This window comes from Diorhabda carinulata, chromosome 5 (assembly GCF_026250575.1).
Source record: "Diorhabda carinulata isolate Delta chromosome 5, icDioCari1.1, whole genome shotgun sequence".
Taxonomy (NCBI): Eukaryota; Metazoa; Arthropoda; class Insecta; order Coleoptera; family Chrysomelidae; genus Diorhabda; species Diorhabda carinulata.
The window spans coordinates 26904707-26928857 of record NC_079464.1 but is presented as its reverse complement, the minus strand read 5'-3'; the positions used below and the strand labels follow the sequence as shown (position 1 = coordinate 26928857).

The 24151-nt window shown below is 32.9% G+C and overlaps 2 protein-coding genes and 9 non-coding genes across 11 annotated transcripts; 2 read left to right on the top strand and 9 right to left on the bottom strand.

The window, feature by feature from the left end:
* The first annotated feature begins 212 nt into the window (after nt 1–212).
* Nucleotides 213–10506, top strand: LOC130894548 (uncharacterized). The gene is made up of 5 exons (XM_057801426.1): nt 213–442; nt 2751–2853; nt 3259–3363; nt 6475–6633; nt 10444–10506. The coding sequence occupies exons 1-5, from the start codon at nt 213–215 to the stop codon at nt 10504–10506; spliced, it is 660 nt and encodes a 219-aa protein (XP_057657409.1).
* On the bottom strand, nt 6896–7014 carry LOC130894666 (5S ribosomal RNA). The gene has a single exon (XR_009059362.1). It is a non-coding gene; the product is annotated as a 5S ribosomal RNA (ribosomal RNA).
* Nucleotides 7274–7394, bottom strand: LOC130894670 (5S ribosomal RNA). Its single transcript, XR_009059366.1, has one exon. It is a non-coding gene; the product is annotated as a 5S ribosomal RNA (ribosomal RNA).
* On the bottom strand, nt 7654–7774 carry LOC130894669 (5S ribosomal RNA). The gene has a single exon (XR_009059365.1). It is a non-coding gene; the product is annotated as a 5S ribosomal RNA (ribosomal RNA).
* On the bottom strand, nt 8034–8152 carry LOC130894665 (5S ribosomal RNA). Its single transcript, XR_009059361.1, has one exon. It is a non-coding gene; the product is annotated as a 5S ribosomal RNA (ribosomal RNA).
* On the bottom strand, nt 8412–8530 carry LOC130894677 (5S ribosomal RNA). The gene has a single exon (XR_009059372.1). It is a non-coding gene; the product is annotated as a 5S ribosomal RNA (ribosomal RNA).
* Nucleotides 8790–8910, bottom strand: LOC130894668 (5S ribosomal RNA). The gene has a single exon (XR_009059364.1). It is a non-coding gene; the product is annotated as a 5S ribosomal RNA (ribosomal RNA).
* On the bottom strand, nt 9170–9288 carry LOC130894676 (5S ribosomal RNA). The gene has a single exon (XR_009059371.1). It is a non-coding gene; the product is annotated as a 5S ribosomal RNA (ribosomal RNA).
* LOC130894675 (5S ribosomal RNA) lies at nt 9548–9666 on the bottom strand. The gene has a single exon (XR_009059370.1). It is a non-coding gene; the product is annotated as a 5S ribosomal RNA (ribosomal RNA).
* On the bottom strand, nt 9926–10044 carry LOC130894674 (5S ribosomal RNA). Its single transcript, XR_009059369.1, has one exon. It is a non-coding gene; the product is annotated as a 5S ribosomal RNA (ribosomal RNA).
* A 3456-nt stretch (nt 10507–13962) lies between the features above and the next one.
* Nucleotides 13963–21310, top strand: LOC130894546 (enkurin). The gene is made up of 5 exons (XM_057801425.1): nt 13963–14020; nt 14674–14881; nt 15826–15890; nt 18926–19119; nt 21046–21310. The coding sequence occupies exons 1-5, from the start codon at nt 13963–13965 to the stop codon at nt 21226–21228; spliced, it is 708 nt and encodes a 235-aa protein (XP_057657408.1). The 3' UTR covers nt 21229–21310.
* Nucleotides 21311–24151: the final 2841 nt, after the last annotated feature.

Genomic DNA, 24151 nt, shown 5'->3' with positions numbered 1-24151 from the left:
TAGCACAAGAATTGAAGAACATATACGGAAAAGTTATGTTATTAATTATATTTATAATAAGTTGGGCGATAATATATATATTATTCTTATTCATTAAATCTTGGATAAATAAAGAATATCCATTACCAATCTCGTATCCTTCAAGTTTTGAAAAAGAACCAAAATATTATGCAATATTATACTTAGGACAGATTGTAATGATACCATATGTAATGGCTTGCATGATACTGGGATGTGATTTTTTATTTGTGGCCATATCGTCATGTATTATTTGCCAGTACAAGATTTTACACAATACTTTTCTGAAATTTAACACTCCTGAGATGTCTGAAGTGAACGAAAAACTGAGATTTTTAGTCGATGACAAATTAGACTTTAACTACAAAAATGAAAATAAGGAAGCCTTCGTTCGATGCGTACGTCACCATCAGTTACTTCTAAGGTAATGTATATTACAGTTGGTCATAAAAATCAATTATTTGTTTTCTACTAGTGCCAGGTAAACTATTTACCTGGCTAAGAAGACGATAAAAGACGTTCCTCATAAGGTCTATCGTAGTATTAGATCTTATGATTTAGATCCATCTTCAAAAGACCAACTCAATTTATCTACCTATTCTTGTACTATTTTTAGAAGTTTTTTTACTTCTTCTAAATCGAATTTCGTGGTTTTACTTAATGTTAAAGTTTACTACTAAGTACAGAAATTGTTTGCCAGATAATGGGTGGCGGCTGACAAAAAAATTCTAAGGTCAAAATGAAAAAATTGGTAAGATTGCTGTAGTACGAGAAAACAAAATTTGATAAATATGTTGTGCTCCTAAACACTTTTTATTCATTTTCGAAAAAAAGTTTTTGAAAATTTCATCGTAGACATACAAATCCAATTGTGAATTCAGAAAATTTCACGTAATCCCGAGAATTGACGTAATGAGTCTTCATGGTTTCCAATAATACTTCAGAAACAAAACCATTAATATAAAATGCGAAACCATGATAATAGCGCGGTTACAAGGAAATGTTGGGTAAAAAACGACAATTTTCAACCACACACATAACGGCAAATTTTTGACGGAAGCTGTAGAAAATTAATTTTAAACCAAATTAAATATAGAAAAGTATTTTTAACACAATTAAGAAGAAGTACGAACAGGAAAACTATGAGTTACATCGGCGAATAAGATCCCAGTACGTGAACGATTACTTAATTGTCATTGAGAAAGCAACCAAGGTTGGATCCTGCGTACTAGTAATGTCAATAGTTGTATCTATATTCAACGACAACTGATAATATTCATGAACGATTCGAACAGATGTTTTCAGAAGCTGGTCAATCCTTGAATATAGCTGAGAAAATTTAGAGAAGACGTCAGCTGTCAAACACAAAATCGATATTGGGGATGCCAAGCCAATCGGCGATCAGTTCGCCGACTACCGCGAGCGAAGAGAGAGGAAGCTGCAAAAATAATTCGCGAGATGGAAGAATAGAAATATTAATCAGTTAAACAACATTCCGAAGAAAGACAGCTATTCTCTGCGCCAAATTGACTACATCCTAGATACTTTAATTGGCAGCAAGTTATATTCAATCTTAGACCTGAAGTCTAGCAACAAATAAAGACTGACTCCAAAGATAAGCAGATAAGACTGTTTTTACTCCCGAATCTGGACTGTGGCAATTTAAAGTCATACCATTCGGCTTTGTAATCGCTGCCGAAATTTGAAAGACATGTGTGACTCCAGAAAACGTTCGATAAGTTGCGAGTGGAGAAGACCAGGACAATCACATTCTATCGACAATCAGATAGAATGATCAAGAGAATTAGCAAGACTAATGAAAGATACTTGTTCAGAGTTGTTTCGTCTCTCTCCATTTGCAATGACGTATAGATCTGCTATCAATAAATCCAATGGGGAAACACCCGTGGAAAAAAACCTGTTTAGACGTGAAATAAAGTTCCCATTTGACCTAGAAATTGGTTATCGACATGGAGAAGATCAAGTTGGAGAAGAGTATGTGATCAAATTGTGGAGGATGGACGAAGAAACGAATTGTTTCGATTAAATCTTCAAGTTGAATGAAAAAACGGTACAACGTGGATGTCACAGAAAGTGGCTTTGAAGGCGGAGACAAAGAATGGTTAAGCAGTCCAAAGAGGAGAAAATGAATTTCCGCAAAACTGAAAGAAGTCCACTAAAATCGACGATTACCGTTCGAAGGGTACCATGACCTAAAGGAAGGATTTATCTATATATGCCTTCGAAGAATTTATGAATACGTATGGAGGTACCAGGAAAGCTAGGTATGGAGTCATACAAGATTTTTTTACTTCCACGAAGATGATTCACTGACATACATCTCCGTGCTCGAGTGCTGGCCTCCGTATACCTTCAATTGGAAAATCTTAAAGATCAGATTACAGCTCCTGGTACGAATAAAATTACACTGAATCTTTATCATGAATTACTGGATATAAATTAGAATATTTTTCATACTAACACACTGCTTAATACAATGTTTACGAGCAGACTCTAGTTTAAGTTAATAAAAATTAAAATGAATCCGCTAAAAACCAGTGTCTCTATTATATTATCCCGCCGTATCCATCCCTCCAACGGTCCATTACACATGTTTAGCAAGTCTAATTTAATTACTGTTGGAATTTGAATTCAGTTTGGGTCAATTAGTAATTTTCTACTGAATCGGAAGGAAATTTATGTGAATGGTTTTCTTTTTGTTTTTTTTTTAGTGTTACAAAGAAATGGAATAATCTATTCGGATGGATCGCTATGTGTTTAATAACATCTGCCATAATAGCTGTATGTGGAGAGGCGTATATCCTTGCAAACATGGTAGTTATACGTTTATCATGGTTATAGTACCAGTGGATATGTAGATATGTATAGTAATTGACACTGAATTCATCTCAATAACCTTTTGTCGTATTTGTCACATAAAAGACACTTTACTGTAAAGAAAATTTGGTTTTTTAGAAACTCCAAAATACTTCAACCAATCAGGGCTGAAAAATTTAAATTTAAATCGAGTATTTTTTATCTTTTACAAGAATTCTTTGTCCATTTGTTAAAAAATGTTTGTTTGATATAACTTGTTTTACACATTTTCGTGTTGTATAATATCTAGAAGATACTCTCATACATTATCAGAAAAGCGTTGAAAAGCTTATCTTTTGAAATCGGCTACAAAGGAGTTACGTATTTCTCTATTAATTGAACTAAAATTAAAACAATTTTCAGAAAAACGCTACACTTTCTCAACAAGTAATGAGACTAGCTCTGACAATTATTGTACTATCTCAACTTCTAGAATATTGTGCAATTGGAAACGAGTTATACTATCAGGTTAGTAGATAGACAAACTTAAACTTGTAGATAAGTTTATCACCTAAAACTAGTTGGTTAAATCAATAATTTCCATTAACGCACCTTCATTTTATCTAAGCGTTTTGGTAACCAGCCCACAGTCAGGACAAAGTGAATTAAATATTGCTGCTGAATAGGTTTCAACTAAGCATTGGAAGTTGGACACGACACAAGTGAGATTCCCAATGAGTTACAACCTCGAGTTGACGAGTGGGAAGTTGTTCTGCCACTCTTGAGCCCGCCAATCCGCATTACGCTGTGCTACTAAGGGTTCTTCGTCAGGTATTAAAGTGTTAAATATGAAGATATGATGTTACCGTCCCACTAAGGTGTCCGTTCAGTACGTCTGCAAATGGTGAAAGCTTTTTGCTGAGGGTCGCACGGAAATTAACGATGAAAGTTTATAGTGACTGTCTTTGGGTTGAGAATGGGATAGTCCTCATCAAATAAACTCAGACAGATGTTGTGAAACATTGAACAAACTCCGGCGATAAATCCAGAATCTCTGGAGAGAACGACTGACCGAGAAAGTAGTGCTTCTTCACATCAACGCTCGACCTCATGTCGCTGCAGTCCAAGCTTAGATCTCATTGATTATCCCCTTTTCCCCAAGCGAAAGGAACACTTGGCAAACGCTTCAAGAGCAGACGTCCGAGCAGAGGTTACACACTTCCTCAACGGATTCTGTAGAGACTTCTTCGACTCAGGAATATAAAATCTGGAGCGCATCTTCGAAAATGTGGAAACAAAATGAAGACTTAATTAAAAAATAAACAACAGTGTAGGCTTTTCAATGATCTGTGAATTAATAACAATTAATGTTGTTTTCTTTTTGTAAAAAATAGTGTAATCTTACTTTTGTGTACTAGAGTGTACTAGAGACAGTGGGCTATAACTTCTACTATGGTTACCAGATAAATAGATAGATCCATAATAGTGAATTAGAAAATTGGTCTCTTGATTATGTTCTACAAAACAAAATTTTGGAAAAATGGCGATTTTTTTAAAAAATCAACGCCTTGGAAGCCAATTCCGTAGGTGTTAGTCTTGACAAACGACCAATATCGCTCGAAAAACCATATAAGTACAATTTTTCGCGGCACCATTCTTCGCAGGCAATGCACTGAATCCAATCCTCTGATGGTGGATGAACGAAAATTTCGGAAGAGTAAATGCAGTGGCACTCTCTCTGTTGTGCAGATGAACTCTAAATTTTTATCGCCGGCTTTGCTTTATTCTTCATCTTCTTCACAGTATTTTCTTTGCTCATAGCATTTTCCTTGGCTTTATTGTTCTCCTTAAATTTCTTCTTTCTTTTTCGAGTAGAGTAGTCTTACTTTATACGGTGTCAGCATGCGCTGTACAATAATTTTGTTCGGGATTCTTGGTATTACCCAAAAGCCTCTGCACTACATTTTTGAAAGAATCCCATGCTTCTATTACGATATTTCCTATTGAATCAGGACAAAAGTTTTATTTTGTCAGAGCCAGTGAAAACTCCTCTCAACTTTGCTTCAAACAATTTTGGGAGCTTGGAACATATATATTCAAAATAATCCACATAATTTTGCAATAACTTAATTAGCCTAATTTAATGTGAAGAGGTGGCAATAAAACCTTTTCTGGTGAAACCAAAGTGGATTTGATAACGTTTCTGAGTGTCCTATCGGAAGAGATGCAAATACATTTCCATTATACCAAGACTGTTTTGGGGCTAGTTTTAGATGAATCAATGAATAAACCAGATTGTCCTCTTGAGTGAAACATTCAGTAAATACTCTATGATGTCTGTCTGTATGATGTCTCGATAAGGAACCAGTTGATAAAAGGTTTTTTCTAGCATCTTTCGCAGTAGTGGATTTACTAGCGGGCTGAGTAGGCTGTAGACTAGGGCGGCAGATTTCATGGGGCGGAAAATTTACAATAGCATTTTTTCATTTCCATACACAAAATTAAAAAACATATATTATTCACACTAAGAGTTTTGATGAGGCGATTATTAAAGTTTTTCATGGCAATGGAATTGAGAATATACTCGTACTATAGATATGGACAAATAGAACAAATAAAAAGATTCGATCAAACACCTGATGAAGATATTGAAATGGCTGCGAGTGATTGTTTCACAATTAACACGTTTCTAGTTGTCTCATATCCGCTTTAGCTTTCTTTAGCTTTCTTACAAAGTTGGGTAAGTTATAACCATCGATTCCAACAGAAACAATAGTTTTATGGAAAAATTGTACCTCAATTATCTAGAAACAGAATTAGTTCATGAATGCGTACACTTTTTACTTCGTATTGATCTCTGGACACCAGCGTAAAATTGTTTAGGTGAGAGAAGTTTTTCTTAATGGAAAAGAGGAAAGACCTATTTACTATCGATTTAAAACTATGAAATGCTTAATGCTCTAGCTCTTTTATAGCGTCAGGAATAATGAACAAGATTTCGAACGACAATATAATTATTGTTTTGTTGTTAAAGTGTGAGTCAAATAAAAAGTATGTATCAACGTTATATAAGTGTTGAATAGTTTTAAAATGTACCTTATCTTACTAAAGTAGTACAAGATTCAGCTTGGTTTGTTTACATGAACCCTTGGTGTTCAAATAATAATGTTAAGATTTTTTTGAGGAGAAATGTAATTTGAATAATTGTGGACCAAGGTATCGAAATCCAGAGATCACTAGAGGCGGCAGACGATTATTAGCCTACAAGCGGCCAACTGTAAATCCACCACTGATCTTTTGAGAGATTCTAGTCTCTTACCAGGTCATTGAGCTCACTCTGAGAAAAAAGTTGAAGTTCCTCTTCAACTGGAAAATCTGCGTAGCAAAAGTTTCTGAGTCCTCTGTATCACTTAAGCTTAAAAAATAAAATATAAAATTTCAACTAAATTAGAATTTTGGAAGTTGGTGAGATGGAGCCTTTCAAATATTTTTTCGGCTTAAGGACATCAAAATCTATAAGAAAATGTATGCAGAAAACTTTGCAGTTTTTTAATTGCAGACCTGTGTAATTCGAATTATGGCATCTTTTCATAATTCAAAGTTCGATAGAGTTGAAAAAAAAATTTTTATTTGTTGCAGGCTGGTTTATTACCTGAACACATATTTCAAGCTAACTGGTACGATTTACACAGCTGCGAACTTAAGAAAGATTTTATGTTCCTATTACATCATTCACAGAATGTTCCGTATTTGAATGCCTACAATTTGTATAATATCGACATGAATTTTTATATAAAGGTAAATTTTAACGATTATCCCGAAAAATAGATATTTTCTAGAAAATTAATATTCTCCCCAAATCTATAAATTTGACTGGACTCACTTTCTATGGAAAATTTCTCTTTTTAATGATTAGTGTTAGTATTTCTACTATTTTACATACAAACTTTTCAATAATTTTCTCCTATTTTCTTTCCTTTTCACTAATTTTTCTCCCATCCCTTCCATTATCTCATCAGAAAATATTGATTGTAAAAGTACTGGAAGAAGAAAATAAAAAAGGCAACAGCATGCGGTGTTCCCAAGCGGTCACCCATCCAAGTACTAACCGCACCCGACACTGCTTGACTGCGGTGATCGGACGAGAACCGGTATATTCAGTGTGGTATGGCCGTTGCCGTCAAATAAAATCATTTTTTGCAATATAGCTCAACTTTTTCCATATTTTAATTTATTTCAGTATATCGATTTATGACATATGATACACAATTTACATGAAAAATTTCTATTGATATTATCAAAGTCCGATAAAAAAATTAAACTTGGGCTCAGAATTGTATTTGCTCCAACAATTAGTTTTAATATTACTGAATATTTCCAAAATTATCCTATTAAAAAGAATATTGATTGTAAAAGTACTGGAAGAAGAAAATAAAAAAGGCAACAGCATGCGGTGTTCCCAAGCGGTCACCCCCATCCAAGTACTAACCGCACCCGACACTGCTTGACTGCGGTGATCGGACGAGAACCGGTATATTCAGTGTGGTATGGCCGTTGCCGTCAAATAAAATCATTTTTTGCAATATAGCCCAACTTTTTTCATATTTTAATTTATTCCAAAGCATCGATTTATGAAATATGATGCACAATTTACATGAAAAATTTCTATTGATATTATCAAAGTCCGATAAAAAAATTAAACTTGGGCTCAGAATTGTATTTGCTCCAACAATTAGTTTTAATATTACTGAATATTTCCAAAATTATCCTATTAAAAAGAATATTGATTGTAAAAGTACTGGAAGAAGAAAATAAAAAAGGCAACAGCATGCGGTGTTCCCAAGCGGTCACCCCCATCCAAGTACTAACCGCACCCGACACTGCTTGACTGCGGTGATCGGACGAGAACCGGTATATTCAGTGTGGTATGGCCGTTGCCGTCAAATAAAATCATTTTTTGCAATATAGCCCAACTTTTTTCATATTTTAATTTATTCCAAAGCATCGATTTATGAAATATGATGCACAATTTACATGAAAAATTTCTATTGATATTATCAAAGTCCGATAAAAAAATTAAACTTGGGCTCAGAATTGTATTTGCTCCAACAATTAGTTTTAATATTACTGAATATTTCCAAAATTATCCTATTAAAAAGAATATTGATTGTAAAAGTACTGGAAGAAGAAAATAAAAAAGGCAACAGCATGCGGTGTTCCCAAGCGGTCACCCATCCAAGTACTAACCGCACCCGACACTGCTTGACTGCGGTGATCGGACGAGAACCGGTATATTCAGTGTGGTATGGCCGTTGCCGTCAAATAAAATCATTTTTTGCAATATAGCCCAACTTTTTTCATATTTTAATTTATTCCAAAGCATTGATTTATGAAATATGATGCACAATTTACATGAAAAATTTCTATTGATATTATCAAAGTCCGATAAAAAAATTAAACTTGGGCTCAGAATTGTATTTGCTCCAACAATTAGTTTTAATATTACTGAATATTTCCAAAATTATCCTATTAAAAAGAATATTGATTGTAAAAGTACTGGAAGAAGAAAATAAAAAAGGCAACAGCATGCGGTGTTCCCAAGCGGTCACCCATCCAAGTACTAACCGCACCCGACACTGCTTGACTGCGGTGATCGGACGAGAACCGGTATATTCAGTGTGGTATGGCCGTTGCCGTCAAATAAAATCATTTTTTGCAATATAGCTCAACTTTTTCCATATTTTAATTTATTTCAGTATATCGATTTATGACATATGATACACAATTTACATGAAAAATTTCTATTGATATTATCAAAGTCCGATAAAAAAATTAAACTTGGGCTCAGAATTGTATTTGCTCCAACAATTAGTTTTAATATTACTGAATATTTCCAAAATTATCCTATTAAAAAGAATATTGATTGTAAAAGTACTGGAAGAAGAAAATAAAAAAGGCAACAGCATGCGGTGTTCCCAAGCGGTCACCCCCATCCAAGTACTAACCGCACCCGACACTGCTTGACTGCGGTGATCGGACGAGAACCGGTATATTCAGTGTGGTATGGCCGTTGCCGTCAAATAAAATCATTTTTTGCAATATAGCCCAACTTTTTTCATATTTTAATTTATTCCAAAGCATCGATTTATGAAATATGATGCACAATTTACATGAAAAATTTCTATTGATATTATCAAAGTCCGATAAAAAAATTAAACTTGGGCTCAGAATTGTATTTGCTCCAACAATTAGTTTTAATATTACTGAATATTTCCAAAATTATCCTATTAAAAAGAATATTGATTGTAAAAGTACTGGAAGAAGAAAATAAAAAAGGCAACAGCATGCGGTGTTCCCAAGCGGTCACCCATCCAAGTACTAACCGCACCCGACACTGCTTGACTGCGGTGATCGGACGAGAACCGGTATATTCAGTGTGGTATGGCCGTTGCCGTCAAATAAAATCATTTTTTGCAATATAGCCCAACTTTTTTCATATTTTAATTTATTCCAAAGCATTGATTTATGAAATATGATGCACAATTTACATGAAAAATTTCTATTGATATTATCAAAGTCCGATAAAAAAATTAAACTTGGGCTCAGAATTGTATTTACTCTAACAATTAGTTTTAATATTACTGGAAATTTCCAAAATTATCCTATTAAAAAGAATATTGATTGTAAAAGTACTGGAAGAAGAAAATAAAAAAGGCAACAGCATGCGGTGTTCCCAAGCGGTCACCCATCCAAGTACTAACCGCACCCGACACTGCTTGACTGCGGTGATCGGACGAGAACCGGTATATTCAGTGTGGTATGGCCGTTGCCGTCAAATAAAATCATTTTTTGCAATATAGCCCAACTTTTTCCTTATTTTAATTTATTCCAAAGCATCGATTTATGAAATATGATGCACAATTTACATGAAAAATTTCTATTAATATTATCAAAGTCCGATAAAAAAATTAAACTTGGGCTCAGAATTGTATTTACTCTAACAATTAGTTTTAATATTACTGGAAATTTCCAAAATTATCCTATTAAAAAGAATATTGATTGTAAAAGTACTGGAAGAAGAAAATAAAAAAGGCAACAGCATGCGGTGTTCCCAAGCGGTCACCCATCCAAGTACTAACCGCACCCGACACTGCTTGACTGCGGTGATCGGACGAGAACCGGTATATTCAGTGTGGTATGGCCGTTGCCGTCAAATAAAATCATTTTTTGCAATGTAGCCCAACTTTTTTCATATTTTAATTTATTCCAAAGCATCGATTTATGAAATATGATGCACAATTTACATGAAAAATTTCTATTGATATTATCAAAGTCCGATAAAAAAATTAAACTTGGGCTCAGAATTGTATTTGCTCCAACAATTAGTTTTAATATTACTGGAAATTTCCAAAATTATCCTATTAAAGAGTATATTGATTGTAAAAGTATAGAAAGAAGATTTCTATCACTAAAGTATTAATTGATTTTACGACGAATCATTGTTGCGGAGCAGCACGGGTCCTCTCGTATAAATTTACATTTATTATCTGTTATCACGATTTTACATCTCAATTTTTTCAATCAACACTAATTATTCTCATGTTTCAGGTTCTCAAATTGATGTTCTCGATTTACACGTTCTTTTCCAAAATGGAATTTAAAAATGAATAAAAGAAAATATAATTGAGAATTCCAAAAACTTTAGCGACCACTCTTTTGTGCAGTTTAATCCAAAAATATCTTAATATCTTTAAACTACTCCTCATTTGTATAGAAATATAAACTCAATAGTAAAATACATCATTTTTTTGTTTGGTTTATACAAAGATGTAGGTCATAAATCGTACAATATTATGGAGTTATTATTAATTTTCTTTAATATTTCATGAACATTTTGTAATCAAAATAAAAACGTTTTTTTTTTGGTATTAACTTGCTAACTATTTATATTTAAGATTTTTGGAAAGAAGACTCTCACAGTGGAGGAAATTTCAAAAAGAAAATTGAGACCTTACCTCCATTATTTATAATTTTAACGCTAAAAATAGTATTGTGCGAATATCAGTGAAAAGAACAAAATAAAAATATATAAACAATAATTAGACCAATGATTGCGTACGCCATGAAAGCAACTTTGATCAATGAAAAGGAAGAAGACCTGGAGATAATCGAGAGAAAAATACTGTGATATACGAGGATATATTGAAAAATTCTTATCCTACTATGAAAACAAACAAAATTTCAATGATAATTTTATTACTCAACATATTCCCTTGATTGGATACATTTATTACAGCTAACCTGCAACGTCTCTAGACTTTTAAAAAAGCATGTTTCTCCTTGCTCTGCAAACCAGACCTCCACAGCTTTTATAAACTCCTCGTTGGAAGAAAATTTACGACCTTTTAAACTTTATTTTAGTTAAGGAAAGAGATGATGGTCGGACGGAGCCAAATCTGGTGAATAAGGAGGGTGTTTTAGTAATTCAAATCCTAAATCACGAATTTTTTGCATGGCAACATGAGATTTGTGTGCCTGGGCGTTGACCTACAAAAACAAAACCCCTTTGGATAGTTTTCCGCATCTTTTCTCTTTAATTTTCTCCCGTATAGTGGTCAGTAATGTCGAATGGTGATCTCCAATTATTGTTCTACCCTTATCCAAAAAAATCAATCATGATTACTCCATGGTAATCATAAAAAACTGAAGCAAGAACTTTTCCAGCAGATTTTTGGACACGAAACTTCTTAGGTCTTGGAGAACCAGAGTATCGCTATTCCATCGATTGTTGCTTTGTTTCTGGATCGTAGTAATATACCCAAGTCTCATACATAGTAACAATTCGGTTTAAGAAGTCTACATCGAGAACAATTCGAACGCGATGCTTCTACCCTTGCACGCTTTTGGTTAACATTCAAACATTTGGGGATCCATTCTGCAGCAATGTTTCTCATGTCCAAATTAACGTAGACTAAATGATGAACGCGTCCATATGAAATATTCAGTGCTTCAGATATCCGTTTTAGCCAAATTCGACGGTCTGATAAAATCATATCATGAACTGCATCGACATTTTCGGGGACTGACACAGAAACTGGCCTTCCCGATCGGTCATCATCTTCATTGGAAAATTTACCTCTTTTCAAGGTTGCAGTCCAATTTTTCACGGTCGCATACAAAGGACATTGATCACCAAGGGTATTAAGCATATCTTCGTAAATCTGCTTACCTCTTAACCCATTTAAATACAGGTACTTGATGATGGCTCGAGCCATTCGATTTTCACAATTTCGCTGGACATATTTTTTCTTTTAATATATTGCGTAACTCTGGTTTACTTTTTTGAGATCAAACTTTACACTGCCACTTCTAATAAGTTATTGTTCGTTGTTATGGTAACGCAATATTTTGTTTATGCAGGGAACTGGTCTAGGCTAACTAGATATCAATACATCCTCGTATACTCGTACTTCATATTACAGGAGATGAAGAGAGAAGATTAAAAAAAATAAAGAAATAGAAGAAATGCAAGGAGAAAATATGATAAGGTATGTACAAACACAAAAACTAAATTGGGCAGGACACATTATGAGAAGAAAACCTACGGAAATGATGAGGAAGATAATACAATAGATACCTCTTTAGTCAAGGGGTAAGAGACAGACCAAGAAATACCTGCAGAAAACAAATTGAAGAACATACCATAGTCCTAGAAATAGTAGACTGGAAAGCCAAATGCAACAACAAAAAAGAATGGAGAAAGCTGACAAACGAAACCAGAACCAACAAAGAACTATAACAAAAAGAAAAAGGAAGTAATCCACCCCAATAAAGGAATACGTAGGTGCCCTAAGCGTTAGCCATAATCCAAGAGATTTAACGGCATGGGGATGATCATCATCTGGAATGTTGCTTTACTATTTGTTAGGGACGAAAAACTAATATATATGCTTGATGATGGAGACTGTTCTTATTTTATCATGAGCCATAAAATGTTTTAAATTAAAAATATGCAAAATTGATTAACTGACTCTAAAATTATAGCGTAAATCAGGTTTTTTCCGTGTCTATATTCTTCTCTAGTATTGTCTCTATTGTCCTGTAGCCGATTCCTAAAAGAATTTCAAGTTTTACGAATATTGTATCCACCTCTAATTTAGCAGCTCTTCCTGCTTCTCCATTTCCCTCCACTTCAGTGTGTCTCGGAACCCATTAGAGGATAACTCTTCTCAACTAGCTTATTTGACTTGTACTTGAATTGGTGACATTGGAGCTTAGAGATCTGATGGCTGCTTGGCTATAGGACACATTTTTCAACTGTATATTGCTTGAAAAATATTTGGTGTACTGCCCGAGCTTTCAGATTGTTTGGTTCTGGACATGTATTCTCTTATTCCAGTTTTATCCGCTGTTTTGGAGCCATCCTTTTATCATTTGATGGCATTTCGGATAAATTATAGTATTTTCTAGATTAATTTTCTCCCGGAGCAAAATTATTTTTGATTTTTATCCTGTGGCATATCACAGATTTAATTCTTATACGACGAAGGTTTCGGTTTATCCCTTAACTATAATATATGGAAAGGTGTAAGTTTTACAATCAATTCTGGTGCAGACAGTCAGTTTTTGTATCTTTTGTTGTATTTTAGTGGCCAGGCCACTGCTCCATACTTGATAATTGGTGCCACATCCAAATTCTTCCCTGCGAAATTTCTGCTCAATTCTAGGCTTTTTTGGTTTTAGTGATAATCTACTTTTCAAGTTGGTTCCAGAGAATTTTACTATTTAATATACCTTTCAGATATTTTCCATCTATTTCTCACTTGCACGTTTGATTTAGATGGATTTTTTATTCCTCATAAAGGTATTGTACCGATATTGCCATAGTTACGTGAAGTTTGATTTATCAATATCCAAAATTTAGTTGTAGTTGATATTAATTCTAAAACAAATTTTAATTGAAAAGCAAAAATGTCCGTAATTTCATTAACAAGTCACAATGAAAGTATATATGATATTTCTAAAGCACTGATTGAATCCAAAAAACGAAATTGCAATTCAAGATACCGAAATAGCAGAGACGAGAGAAGATGACAGGCATTAGTGGATAAAAAGGCACATGCCACGATGGGAGTACCCGAAACTAAACCACCTGATCCTCATAATTTTCTTGGTAAACATACAGGTAAAAATTTGTAGGATCTACTATTAGGTAAAATATGATGAAAATGGCTATACTCATAATAGTATTCGACTATAATCCAAAAATCATCACGGTAATTTGTGAAGAAATGAATTACAAAAACATTATTTCTAAAAAATGCACGAAATCGAATGAATTTTGGCAAAATGGTATCATAAAATAAATTATAAACGTAACTTGATATGATCAAATGAGATATAAAACATTTGAGGCATTCCATATCAAAACTCGCCTTATCCATGTACAGCAATTTTGAGAAAATGAGGAAAAACTATTTACGTTCTTATTATTAAAGATTTATTTACGATATTTTTTATATACCTCAATGGAACAACTAGCAACTCTTGTGCTCTGTTACTTTGAAATATTTTTTCTTTAATGATTTTATTTTTTAATTTGAATTATTGATAAGTCGAATTTTGAAACATTTTTTTTCGCATAAATTAGTTATTGATCAAACTAAGGACACAAATTACAATTTTTTTTATCGAAATTTAAGCAAAATACTAAAAAAAGCAAACATAAGCAAAATAAAATGAAAATTATAACTAGACCCTCAGCTCTCCATTTTCACTGTTATTATCTTGGCAAGTCTTCGAGATGATTAATGAAACTACATATCTACTACATTTTAGGAAGGCCTTGTTATAGTGTTAAGATTATCGAAAAAGAACCAACGCCAACGTGTAGACGGAAAATTGATGTACCAAAAAGATCAGAGTGTTCGAAAAATTTGAAACTATCACGTCCTCGAACAAATTTTGTAATAGAAAATGTAGAAACAGTTGGCAAAATGAAACCGAAAGAGCCAATACCTATAGTAGTCACGGATCGATACGGTATGTAAGTGGATTAGCACGAATATAATCCTTTAAGACATACATATTTTGTTTTGATTACGCAATACAGTTTTTTGGAAGTAAAACTTAAAACACCTGTTCATAACAATAAACAAACACATCTGTAGTCGGAGATCAGATTAACTTTTAAAAAAGATTTTCAAAGAATAATTTTTTATACTGATTCCCTATAAATCTTTTATCTAAGACTGATTCCATTAGATACTGGAATTATTAGGGCTCAATCAGAGGGTGCGGAATGAACGTATGTCACGATTATTGCGGAATGGAGTGAGCCAATCAGCACCTTGACGCATGCGTCATTGAATTCCGGAATTAAGCCACAGTAATATCATAACTATAACTGATTTTCATTCAAATATTATTTCAATAACTTTTTCACCTAAAAGCTCATGACCAGCATTTAATTCGCTCAATATGTGCTGATTGGCTCTCTCTATTCCGCAATAGTCGTGACATACGTTCATTCCGCAACGTCTGATTAAGCCCTCACTATGCATTAATTAGGAAGTGTCATTTAATGTGACGTAAAGTCACGTGTAAAAGCCGTTTTGTGGTCCATCCAGCTAGCAGTCAAATATTCGGAAAAAGATATCAATTTAAACCGTGGTTGCAAATTCAGATTAGAAAATATTTTTTATTTCCGGCCCAAAATGTCCTTTTGAAAAACTAAGAATACCTATGAAATGCTCCGAATTCTGTCGTTTCAAAAATATTTTCCTGAGAAAAGAAATTAACTAATTATTCCGTATTATTCATTGCGCACAAGACTGTGAGTTTGCTGTACTCGTGCGCAGAAGTTGATGAATCGCAAAGTCTCCATGGGATGGAGTAACGGTCGTTTGTTTTGATGTTTGTATAAAGTGATTGAAATAGTGTAGACGATAGGATATCGTTCTATTTACTAACTAAGTAACGTAATTACAGTAATAAATGGATCTTTCAAAAGTCATCGGCGTCGTTAGATGGAAAGTATAGTTATGTTATAATTGGTAAGTTATTGAATTTTTTAGTGAAGTGCTTAACTGATTTACATTAAAGTAAAATCAAAATATCTTCTTCGGCGATAGTACAATATTTGGTGGTGCGTCACAAGTATGCTTAAAAAGTAATTATAATATCCCATACCGCATCATATAATGAGATAGATTCTCATGGTTGCAATCTGCGTCGCTTATGTTTTGAAAATTCCGCTAATTCTTTCAATGCTCACTTCGACCTACCTCTTGACAAGGGTCGTCGTGAACGTTGTCATGATGTCATGAGTGACCGCGACCACAACGATCGTAGTCGCTATGTGGAACGCCCAAAGTGTATTTCAGGCGCTGTAAACGTTTAGTGGAATGCACCCTTTGACAGTTATAAATGATATCGAAATCAAAATCAAGTGACATGGGATTTCGGTAACTAGGGAATAAAAGCAATTGATAGTTGAGTATAAACAAAATTATTGATTAGTAACCAAAATTATATTGTTGAGTGGAAACATTTTTGTATAAAATAAAGAATAAGATCATGGATACAACGATTGGAAGTGGAAATATCATAGGAGTGTGTAAGGACCGGGACTATACAAATGTAAAACTGTAAAATAGAAGTAAGTTTAGAATAGTTTGGATTGATAGTTTGTAGATCTATAGGCTTAGATTATCTTATGAAAGAATTAAATAGTCTATTGTTTTAACAAAATGCTCACCACCCAGTGAAGAAGAATCGTTAAAAGTATCAGTTTATAATACAGGTACAATAATCTTATAAAATTTCACAGTATACACTATATAGATTAACTAAAGACAACTAAGTACTTCATTAAAGTTTCATGATGATTTTGGGTAGGTTAGGTTGGTCAAATTCATAATTATGCAATTTCATTTATCGGCCAGATCTTCTAAGTAGGATTTATTTACATAAAAAAATACTCATGCAAAAAAGTCACGTCGCTAAAGAAGTTGTGACATGTATACTATCTTTCTTTGAAAGCAATTTAATTGGAATTTTGCTAGATAAGTTTTTAACAAAATAATTATTGAAATTTGTCTATCTAAGTATGTAGTTTACTGCTTTTTTGTTTATTCTTTTGCACCTACTAACATATTCACTTCCAAAAATATTTTGAATTATTTTCAAAGCTTTTAAAGCTCAAATTCAATATATTCTATAATAAAAATGATGTATCTTTACCCATTAAACGGTTTGTGGATTTGTATTGATCTATGCATGTTTTTGTATCATCCATGTTATAAAAAGTGTTTCTCTCTGCTAGCTACTTTGGTATTGGCTCTAGTAAAGTATTATCTAATACCTAAATGCATTTTGTTGGGATTTTAAGAGTAAACTTTCCCATTAACCATTTACCAAAGCTCTGGATATTCATTTTGACATTCTAGGTACTTGATACTAACTATAAAACTAGAGAAACTTCCATTGTATATTTAGCGTTTCATATTGAAATGACAATGTTTTTATAATTATAATAGTCAATAGGGTAGACAATACTGCAAACATAGAATCGTGCGAGGCACTATTAACAAAATATCTATCAAATAATGTAGTCTAGCAAAAATTTTATTTGTACTGATAGACATAAAAGTTAAAGTTCAAAAATTATTAGGGAGTGAAAGCTATCTGCTTTTTAAATAACAAATTTGTAAGTACTATACGTTTTTTGTGCAAATATGTATTTCTATCATGCATATAAAATTATTTTTATCTCATTCATATGTAAGAATATGCCAATTTTGTTTTCAGTCTACAGTTAATAGAAAAGTAAAAGGTTACTACAAAAATTATTTAAGCTTAATCTTTTACAAATGTACAAAACCCTTTTCTTTTACACTCTTTTAAAAGATAGTTTTATGAAAATTTATTATATATTTTTTGTGATACCAATTTATGTGATTATTATTTACTCCCTGAATAGGTTCTCATCAATTTCACTGGTTTATTTTTCAACTTTTCAAATTTCTTCTAAGTGATACAGGGTTTGATGCAAAATGAAACGTTATCAGCATGTATGATTCAACTTTAAGTTCCCCACATGGATGTAGTTTTATCTGTTCTCTAACTATAGATAATAGACGTTACAAATTAGAGCTGCGGCAACAACAATTTTTTTAAATTATTAGAGGAAGGCGTTTTTACTTTGGGTCTATTGACTATTTGTATGCTTATCGTTGAGACTCATAAATTTTGAAGTTTGTAAAAAACATTGACTCTATTATCTGATCTTCTACATATTTAAAAGTCTTAAGTCCAATAATTTAGTGTTAGAATGTTAGCGAGGAAGTAACATTACGTATTTTGTTGACAAAAGTTTCCAAAGCTAGTGTGTATAAACATCAACGATCCACTCTACATAACTGCAAACCCGACTTACAGTTTTGCTGACGAGAGCACACTGGTTAGATTAGGACACTGGTGTCGTCGTTTAAATCAACCGCCCCAATAAACTTGGCTTGATTTTACAAAGATGGCTGGCACTGGGGCTCAGGGTTTGGTCTGGACATAAAATTTCACCAGCACTGCAATTGCACTTGTAGGGTCTTGAGGTTGGGAGCAATATGTCCTAGTATAGTCACGTGGGCAAATTAGCTAAGGCAGCTCCATAATAACTTGAAGCTCTCTTTAAGAGCAAAAGCTACATACTCCACAAAAGCTTCTAATCCTCCAAAGGCCGAGATTCGTCCATCTCGTCTATTGCTCGCTCGGCTTCCGAGCATACTCTGAGGATTCTCGACTCAATACAGAAGAGAGCAATTCAACTTATAGGCTATCCAGAGTTGACCAAAAACTTGGCCAGCTAAGAGCATAGAAAAAAGATCGCTGACTTGACTTCTTTCTTTGGAGAAGTACTAGTCTGTGGAATCAGCTACTAAAGCACGTCTGTACAAGTACAATCTACTCGAGGGTAATAAGGTTTTACCCATTTGTGCTTGCTTCTTACATAAAGAAAAATGAAGAGAAAGGAATGTCATACAAACCGTGTCACAAGTTTATCGAATATTAATGTAAATATTTTACCTTACAGGTACAAGGAAAACCCTAAAATCCGGTCTGGTACCCGTTTACATCAAAATTAAAACGTTTGGAAAGGTTCCATCATATTTAAAAAAAATTATAGATCTGAAAGAGAAGAAATGCCACGTGAATTCAACTACCAATGGAGTAGAGCAAATTTTGTATACGAATATCACAAGTGATCAACGGGAAGCTTTACTTGAAGTAAGTGTAATATAATAAATGTAATACATATTTTGTCGTATACAGTGTGCTTATAGAGTTTTCCATAATATTATGCAGAGTAAATCAGTATATTTGAAGAAAAAACAATAAAATTCGATTTGGAAAAACTCAATCAAAAAATTTCATATTTTTCTTTTCAAACTTGTCATAACGTAGATTAACAAAACATATGTAAGAACATGTTTTGCAAAATAGTTATATTCAATTAAAAGCGTTTATAATAACATTTATATATACACAGGCCATCCAGGTCCCCATAACTTGGTAATAATTATCTTCTATTCTTTTCTATTTCTTGTCTTCGCCTTCCAATCCCATCTCTATTACATCTCCTGGTACCTTCATATACCATCTCTTTGTGGATCTTCCTTTTTTCGTGTTCCTGTCATATTTATTCTTTCTAACCATCTCAACCATCTTAGTCTTTATTTAGAACTTATTTCTTACAATAATGTCTGCAATAAGATTATATCTATAAGAAGTTGATATCGTTGAGGTAACCATTGATAGTAAAAGTATTGAATCTGATATAGAATTAGCAGTTTGTAAGTTTTCACTTTTGAATAAATTTGTGTTTTTAAAAATAAACTTTTAAAAACCAAAAACGTAATTGGCGCAGTCAGTAGGATCGCGAAAAAATCTGCGTAATGTATATTTGTCGTTTCCAAACTTTTATTCGCGATTAGAGTAAGAAGGAAAGGGAGGAAATTCCAGGATTGAGTCGGATTTTTGTGTACATTCATAACTGTAGATGAAACCCTCTTGAAATGAAAAAAACAGTTGATTACAAAAGCAAAGAAAGTTTCATCAGTCGGAAAAGTAATGGCGACCGTTTTTTTAATGATAGTTAAGGGATTGTGTTCATCTACTATCTTCATAAAGCTGAAACAATAATAGGAGAGTATTAAGCATAATTTCTTGATAAGGTGAAAGAACAAATTCCAAAAAAACAAGTACATTTGATGTAGGATACAGTGCTATTCTATCAGGGCAATACACCTTCTCATACTTTGGTGATCCTTACGGTTAAAATTCAAGAAGTGTGCTTTAAATTGGTTGCCCACCCACCGTATTCACCAAATCTAACTTTTAGGGCCTTTTTCAGTTTCCAAATCTCCAAGTTTGACTGGTGGGAAAGACATTTGGAGATGTTGAAAAGATTATAGGTTAGAGCATCGATGGAAAAAGTGTATCGACTTAAAATATGATAAGTTGAAAAGTAAAAAATGATGGAAATTAATGTCTTGTTGTTGTTGTCTTGTTTCTTTGTTAAATCTGAAACTTTTCAGACTTTAAATTTAAACTATTTCTAACAGTGGGGTGAATTTATACACACCGTTTCTTACTTACTTAACTTATTTACACACTAGACTCTATTTATAATAATTAATTATTCATTACTATTAAAATTTATTCCGATCCGTTAATTATGATATTCAATTATAGACTCTCGCTGCTAAAGAAGCACGTATTTATGCCAGAAAGGAATTTCTCGAATAATTCCAGAAAATAAACAAAAAAAAATAAAAAGGTCTTTCTATGAATTGGTTCTAAAAAAACAATATAAACAAATCGCCGCTATATATATAAAAACATGTAGAAAAATAATATCAAAGGTTTTGCGGGTTCTCTAAATTTTAGACTCTTCGATCATAACCAAGGAAGACCAGCTTCACGATCCATGTCGAGTACGAGTTCGTAACAATACGTTAATTAATAATTTTGATAATCAAATAAAGTGTCATATGATTTCTTTGATAATACAAAAAATGTGCCTGCAAGATCACAGCGCCGAAAGTCTTATAACATTAGATACTGATATACATTTAAAAACGACATGGCCAAATGTAGCTTGTATTTCTGTACTGATGTTAAGTTGCTATTTATCTAAAATGTATTTTTTAGGGTCTAAAACAAAACTGGAAAGAGCTTCAGCAACAATATCAACGCCTTCCATTATTAACTGATACTATACCAAAACTTCAAAGAAAATCAAAAATAGAAGCCGATCTAAAGCAGCTGGAAGAAGATATAGTTTTCTTGGAAAAACATCCTCATATCTACGTTTACGAGGATAACAAAATTTAATAACCAATTCGCTGAAAATGTTATCATAAAGTAACAATTTTCAACAATAATAACAGATTTTATATTTTCTTACATGTCACAATCTAGTATGAAATATTAGTTATCATCACAGCAGTTTGTTGAGGTATTTTCAGGTTAACAATAGAAATGTGTTGAATGTTTATTAGTGGCTCCCTTTACATTTGATTCCAGGACTACTTATAAATGTGTAAAGCTTGTCGTTGGTTTTTCTTCCTAATGTTTGTACACTAATTTAGATCTACTACATTTGTATGTTTTTTCATTTCATATTCTTTCACTTTAGGGAGTTATAATTTTTTTCAAATATGAGGGAACTTTTCCAAATATTCTAATTTTGATTACTTTTTCTTCATTTTCAAAATATTTTCATAATTTCCTATCATTATAATAGATAAATTATGTGTTAAATCAAAATAAATTTGTGTGTTAAAAATTAATAGTTTCTTTTATATTTATGATTAATAATGGAACGTGTCTTTAAAAGCTGCACTAAACTGGCTGCACAACAGATTTTGTGAAGTAGAGAGTGACCAATACGAGTATCGATATCTAGTTAACCTAGACCAGTTCCATGCATAAACATACTTACCATAGCAACGAACAATAACTTGTTAGAAGTGTCGGTGTAAAGTTTGACGTCAAAAAAGTAAACTAGAGTTATGCAATAAATTGAAATAAAAAAGATGTCCACTAAAATTGTGAAAATAAAAAAAATGGAGTATCGAGCCATCATAAAGTACCTGTATTAGAAAGGGTTAAGAGGTAAGCAGATTGACATGGGGGAAGTTGAGAAGACCAAGAAGATTGTAAAACTAGCAAACAATAAAAAATATACTCAATTATTCAGAATGTTCATTGATATATAAAAGTTTTAGATCTTTTACTGAGTTTTGCAATCTATCTTATCACCTCCTATGTAGATTCTCACTGTTTTCCTGATGTCTTCAATTAACAGTCCTGTTATTTAAAACACTGCAGTAGAAATTGGGGAAATGGAGGAGATCAAGAAGAAAGTGGAGCTAACAAAAAATAAAAAATGAACTCAATTATTTGGGAGATTGTTTGAGATAAAAATGTGTTTTATTCCTAACTGTATTTCAGATAGATTTAAATTCATTATTTGTAATATTTCAAGCGAATTATTCCAAAATTTATTATACCCTCATATCGAGAGTATCGAACTAAAATAACTATATAAGATGCTATTGTACAAACACCTTTTTTTTAGTTATTTGTAAAACTTGAGCAGTAAGGAGATAAGGATCTATTTTGGAGTGGATAAAAATGATATTGAGTGCAAATGGAAAAATTTAACCAGCCATTTTTGGAGGGAAAAAAAGAAAGAAGCTGAAACGAAAAGAACAGGGAGTAACGCTGATGAGCCGTACGTTAGTAAATAGTTCGCCTACCAACCGATGAATTTTTTGTAAAATAAAATAATGTAGGTAGAAATAACCCGTTCGGCTTTGTTTTCGGTGTGGACGTCGTGCCGGCCCGAACGTACCCGCCCGGCCTACCGAGGCATAGTGTGGCCCCTGCTTAACCTTTTTTTTTAGTTACCAATCGCAATTGCATTTTTGGTTAACACCCCACCCGTGGGTGTGCTTCTTTTCTTGCAAGACTTCAGAAGCAAAAAATAAAATCCAGAAAAAAATCAGTCTCACCCAACCAGTTCGTACCGAGTTCCAAATTCGCATACCGCGGCTAGTAAACCGAACATACCGTTCAACCTCTATACCATTCAAGTTACTTACTTTTCAAATTATTATAATTAAAACGCTAATTACTAAACTATTAACTTAATATTAATTTATTTATTTAATCTCTCTGACTTCAATTTTTCAATCCCCATTTAAAATTCGAAACAAGTTAGGATTAAAAAACAGGTTCTTTGTAATGACTTACTGTTTTTTTGGTGTCTCTAATTAATAGCCCTGGTGATCAAAATCCTTCAATTTGGAAGAAGTGGAGAAGACCAAGAAGATTAAAGAACTAGCAAAACAATAAAAATGAACTCAATTATTCGGAATATGGATGTAGATACATAAATTTTTGATCTATTACTGAGTTTTACATTGACTCAATTTCATAATTTGTATCATTTCAATACTTAACTGTCTACCTTCTCCTATGGGTTCAACATAGATTCTTATTGTTTTCCTGGTGTCTTCAATTAACAGTCCTCTTATTTAAAACGCTACAGTAGAAATTGGGGAAATGGAGGAGACCAAGAAGAAAGTGGAAATATCAAACAATAAAAAATAAACTCATTTGGAGGTTGTTTGAAATAAAAATGTTTTTAATTATTAACTTTGTTCAAGATTGATTAAATTTCATTATTTATAACATTTTGAGCGAATCATTCCAAAACTTAAGTGTGAATGTCTTTTTGTGGAGTCTTACTGGTTTCCTGGTGTCTATAATCAACAACCCTGTTAATTAAAAAGCTAAAGTAAAAATAAAGGAAGTAGAACAATGAATATTACAATAAACAAACTCCTTTATTTGAAAAGTTGGTTGTGATAAAAATTTTCTATCTATTACGAGTTTTATATTGACTCAATTTCAGTAGTAATAGAAGGGACGTAGGGGTATAAAAATTGCCCAAACCAGTGCAGTGATTTCCCCTTTTCTAAACTATAAAATTGACATAATATGTATGCTACCGACCGTTTTTGAGTAAAACTTAAAAGTGTACGAAATATGACAAAAAAATGAATTTTAATCATATAGTATAATACACATCCTTGGTATTGAAGTCCGATCAAGACTCTCCACGAGGCTATACTGGTAAACGCAAGAGCATGGACGTGTCATCTCGCCTTCACTCGTCTCGGTTTCCTACCGCTCTTAATTCGTGTTTTTCGGGCGCGATTCAAAGGACGTAAGGATGAAAATAAAG

What these genes read in the sequence shown, in the direction of transcription:
- LOC130894548 (XM_057801426.1), top strand. Translation starts at nt 213, where the DNA reads ATGGCTTGCATGATACTGGGATGTGATTTTTTATTTGTGGCCATATCG. An exon ending in CGTATATCCTTGCAAACATG is followed by an intron (nt 2,854 to 3,258) that starts GTAGTTATACGT and finishes AACAATTTTCAG; the next exon opens with AAAAACGCTACACTTTCTCA. An exon ending in GAAACGAGTTATACTATCAG is followed by an intron (nt 3,364 to 6,474) that starts GTTAGTAGATAG and finishes TATTTGTTGCAG; the next exon opens with GCTGGTTTATTACCTGAACA.
- LOC130894546 (XM_057801425.1), top strand. Translation starts at nt 13,963, where the DNA reads ATGGGAGTACCCGAAACTAAACCACCTGATCCTCATAATTTTCTTGGT. An exon ending in GTCACGGATCGATACGGTAT is followed by an intron (nt 14,882 to 15,825) that starts GTAAGTGGATTA and finishes ACGTAATTACAG; the next exon opens with TAATAAATGGATCTTTCAAA. An exon ending in AACGGGAAGCTTTACTTGAA is followed by an intron (nt 19,120 to 21,045) that starts GTAAGTGTAATA and finishes TGTATTTTTTAG; the next exon opens with GGTCTAAAACAAAACTGGAA.